We start from the raw sequence: 4,187 nt of genomic DNA on the forward strand, positions 1-4,187 counted from the left end.
TTTGTACTTTTAGAGATATTTCACTTTTTACTTCTAAAAAACTCCCATTCATTTCAATGGAGAAATTCATACTTTTAGATAGAAACTCCGTTCCAACTCTATAACGTTCAGCCTACTTAGGACATATTGGCTACCATTAGAATTTTTTGAAATAATTTGTACTTTTAGAGATATTTCACTTTTTAAATAGTAAAAATACTTAAAAGTTGATAAAAAGAGTAAAAATACTTAAAAGTTGTAAAAATTAGTAAAAGCTACTTTAAAGTAAATAAAGTGACTAAAAATACTTTAAAGTAAATACCTTGAGTAAAAATACTTAAGAGTACTTATATTGAGTAAAAATACTTAAAAGTACTCAAAATGAGTAAAAATACTTAAAAGTTGAAAAAAATAGTAAAAATACTTAAAAGTTGATAAAAAGAGTAAAAATACTTAAAAGTTGTAAAAAAAATTAAAAGCTACTTTAAAGTAAATAAAGTGACTAAAAATACTTTAAAGTAAGTACCTTGATTAAAAATACTTAAGAGTACTTATACTGAGTAAAAATACTTAAAAGTACTCAACATGAGTAAAAATACTTAAAAGTTGAAAAAAATAGTAAAAATACTTAAAAGTTGTACAAATTAGTAAAAAATACTTTAAAGTAAATAAAGTGACTAAAAATAATTTAAAGTAAATACCCTTTAGAACCTTTCAAACCTTTAGAACCTCTTAAACCTTTAGAACCTCTTAAACCTTTCAAACCTTTCAAACCTTTCAAACCTTTCAAACCTTTCAAACCTTTAGAACCTTTCAAACCTTTAGAACCTCTTAAACCTTTCAAACCTTTAGAACCTCTTAAACCTTTCAAACCTTTCAAACCTTTCAAACCTTTCAAACCTTTAGAACCTCTTAAACCTTTCAAACCTTTCGAACCTTTAGAACCATTCAAAGCTTTAGAACCTTTCAAACCTTTAGAACCTCTTAAACCTTTCAAACCTCTTAAACCTTTCAAACCTTTAGAACCTTTCAAAACTTTAGAACCTTTAAAACCTTTAAAACCTTTAAAACCTTTAAAACCTTTAAACCTTTAAAACCTTTAACTCTACTAACACTATCAATACTCAATACCATCAACATTCTTAGCGATCCCACACTGTTTCTTCAGGAACAGTACCTTCTAGTTATTGGTACTGCTGAGTACGGGCCGTCTCCCCATTGGCTTAAAGTAGTGAAGGACAGCCAGGACAGCCAATGACAAATAGGTGTCGCGGATGAAATAGGTGTCGCGGATGACGATGTCTCAGTCTGTTTATAGAGCAGCTTTGCAGCTGCTAAAAATGTGAGTACTCTTTCCACCACTGGTTGCTTGTTGTATTACAGGAAGGGGGAGAGGTATACCTCTGTGGCGTAGTGCAGACACACACTGGCTGGGTGGAGGGCAAGGTTCCCAAAGGGTTTGATGTGGGGTTTCTGCCAGCCCTCACTGTCACTCCACTCTATGGTCAGCATGTGGTCAGTGAACACTTGGCCAAACACCAGGCCGGACGGGTCCGGTTTGGTCTTTGGCGTGGAGGACAGCTCCACCACCAGGTCGGCTGCCTATAAGAGAGCAGAGAGAAAGAAATGTGGCCACGGTTTCAGTCCCATTGACTTCCATTATAAAATTACACGTTAAATATTTGAAAAAGTATAGAACATATGTGAATTGGTGGAGGTACTTCTGTGGCCTACTGGCAGGGTGCACAAGACAGACGCTGACTGGTCCAGCAGTTTGCTAGATTAACTACGGACGGACACACTGTTAAAGGGATACTTCACTTTAGGGCCGGGGAGACATTTAAAAAAAATATTAAAAATAAATGAAAAAAGTTATGGAAAATTCATGGCCCCCTCACGCATTAGAGTGTCCTACTAATGCGTGAGGGGGCCATGAATTTTCCATAACTTTTTTCATTTATTTTTAATATTTTTTTTAAATGTTTCCCCGGCCCGAAAGTGAAGTATCCCTTTAAGTCAAAACTGGAGCTTTGACTCAGGAGTGGAGCTTCATTGCCAGATCCTCTTCCGTATAGAGCATCGCAGTTCCCGCCCACTTCCTGGTTTTTCATGATCATAAAACGTTTGATTCTGTGATAAAAAAAAATTGAAAACGGCAAAACAAAGGGTATTTATTAAATATAGCATATCATATAATTAAATATAAAATAAAAATAAATCACAGAAAAAAACGTTTTATGGTCATGATTCATGTCATGTAATGATGGCTTGATTCGAGGCTTAAATTAATAGATATAAATATTTTTGGAAATGTCAATGGGAAAAATGCATTGAGTTGTTCCTTCCGGCACCACGAAAAACCAGGAAGTGGGCGGGAACTGCGATGCTCTATAGGGTCAAAAAACTACAACTACTCAAACAGCACTACACTTCCCAGAGTGCAGTAGCAAAATGGCTGCTCGTTAACAGATTAGGAGCACCTGAAAAGGAACAGAGGTGCTCACTCAAACAAACAAACCAACTCCAGGGAGAAGGAGACTCCAGAGAGGAGAGAAGAAACTTCAAGTTTCCAACCAAGAGTTAAGCCCAAAGACGCCAATGGTCGGTGAAATGTTTTATTTTGAGTTGCTGTTTAATGTGTTTGTAATGTGGCTTAATGTGTCATGTTTTAACTGCTAAATTAAGTAACACGTTACAGAAATGGTTGAGCATTGCAGCATTGACCTAATGTTTGTATTGAAAAGTCAAAAGTATAAATGCTAAAGAATACAAGTTAAAGTTCTGTTTATTTGATTTGAAACTACTAAAATGTAGAACTCATGAATTTGCCATTTTAAAAAAGGTTTAAATTGCCAAGTGAAAAAGAGACGATCTACAAGCTTGTGGATCAGCTATTTTTCTTAAGATGTGTCTTATAGTTATTTATATAATTGTTTAAAGACACTTATTGTTTGGTCTAAGGGCTTTAATTGTTTAAGGCATTTAATTGTTTTAAAGCATGTATTGTTTTGGAACATTTATTGTTTTAAACTTTTTGTTTTAAAACTTTATTGCTTTAAAACGCAAAGTTGTCTAAAGATTAGTTGTTTAAAAAAATGCTATGATTTGTTGTAAAATGGCAATGTTGCTAATCTTTATTTTTCTCTGTGTTAAAGGTTTACAACCTAAACTACTAACCTACTACCAGACCAATCAACTAAAGAAGCCAACAAATGAAAAAGAAACAAACAAGTCGGAAAAGAAACCGTTGATTGAGTTTGGAACTTTGAGTTGTGTCCTTTGGAGCATAACTAGAAAAGGACTTGACAGTTGTAAACCACGAAGGGATTCGAACCCTCAATCTCCTGATTCGCAGTCAGGAGATCCTTGACCGTCTTCCCCAGGACTTCTTCCGCCATCTTGATTCCTCCACCGTCAACAGCTTATGTCTGGATCTGAGGCTGTTTATATTCAGTCCAGGCTGCTCGCTGTGGTTCACAACTGTCAAGTCCCTTTCTAGTTTTGCTCCAAAGGACGCAACTCAAACTTCCAAACTCAATCAACTTTTTATTTTCCAACTTGTTTCTTTTCATTTGTTGGCTTTGGTTGATCGGTCTGGTCAATCATCAATACATACAGTACTTCAAACAAACGAGGTGATTGATCTGTGGCTGAATTACTGGGAGCATGCAGAAAATGTCTAGGTTGCCATGATGAAGATGGATACTGCAGAGACACTTTCTTATGCAGGAATACAGACTGTAAAAGGGGAGGTGCCGCAGACCACCATTATTTCCTCTGCCCAAAAGCCGAAGTCAAACGAGGTAAAGGCAAACTAACTGAGGAACAAGAGGAGTTCTTGTCTGAACTTTCCCCCGAAATGGCAGACCGATGCAAAAAGGCTTTCACCAGCAAAACCACAGTGACACTCAATACTGCAGGTCCGTCTGAGCTGAGAAAGAATGGGCTCTCTGAACTTCCGGTCATCATGATGTTGATGCAAGTCACTGCAAATGCAGGGCAGAAAATTGGAACTTTAATTGACCTAGCATCAGACCCAAACTACATTACCCATAAGGCTGCTGAGAGACTGAGGTTAAGAAATGAGAAGGTAACCTTAGTTGTGCATGGGGTTGGAGGAATGACCATGAAGGTGAAAACACGAAGATATCTCCTCAAAGTCAGAGCGAAGACTCCAAAAGGAACAGATAGAGCCCATGAACTGGTCT

The 4,187-nt window shown here is 36.5% G+C and overlaps 1 protein-coding gene across 1 annotated transcript in view; it reads right to left on the bottom strand.

Moving 5' to 3' along the window:
• Positions 1-1,575, bottom strand: part of bcat1 (branched chain amino-acid transaminase 1, cytosolic) — a gene marked incomplete at its 3' end in the record, with an annotated part of 10,911 nt that extends 9,336 nt beyond the window's left edge. The window contains exon 1 of the mRNA XM_080420874.1: positions 1,381-1,575. Within this exon, the coding sequence (XP_080277000.1) occupies positions 1,381-1,491 (111 nt within the window). The 5' untranslated portion in view covers positions 1,492-1,575. The remainder of the gene's footprint in view (positions 1-1,380) is intronic.
• Positions 1,576-4,187: the final 2,612 nt, after the last annotated feature.

Source organism: Gymnoscopelus braueri (genome assembly GCF_963280865.1).
Source record: "Gymnoscopelus braueri genome assembly, chromosome: 23".
NCBI classification, from domain to species: Eukaryota; Metazoa; Chordata; class Actinopteri; order Myctophiformes; family Myctophidae; genus Gymnoscopelus; species Gymnoscopelus braueri.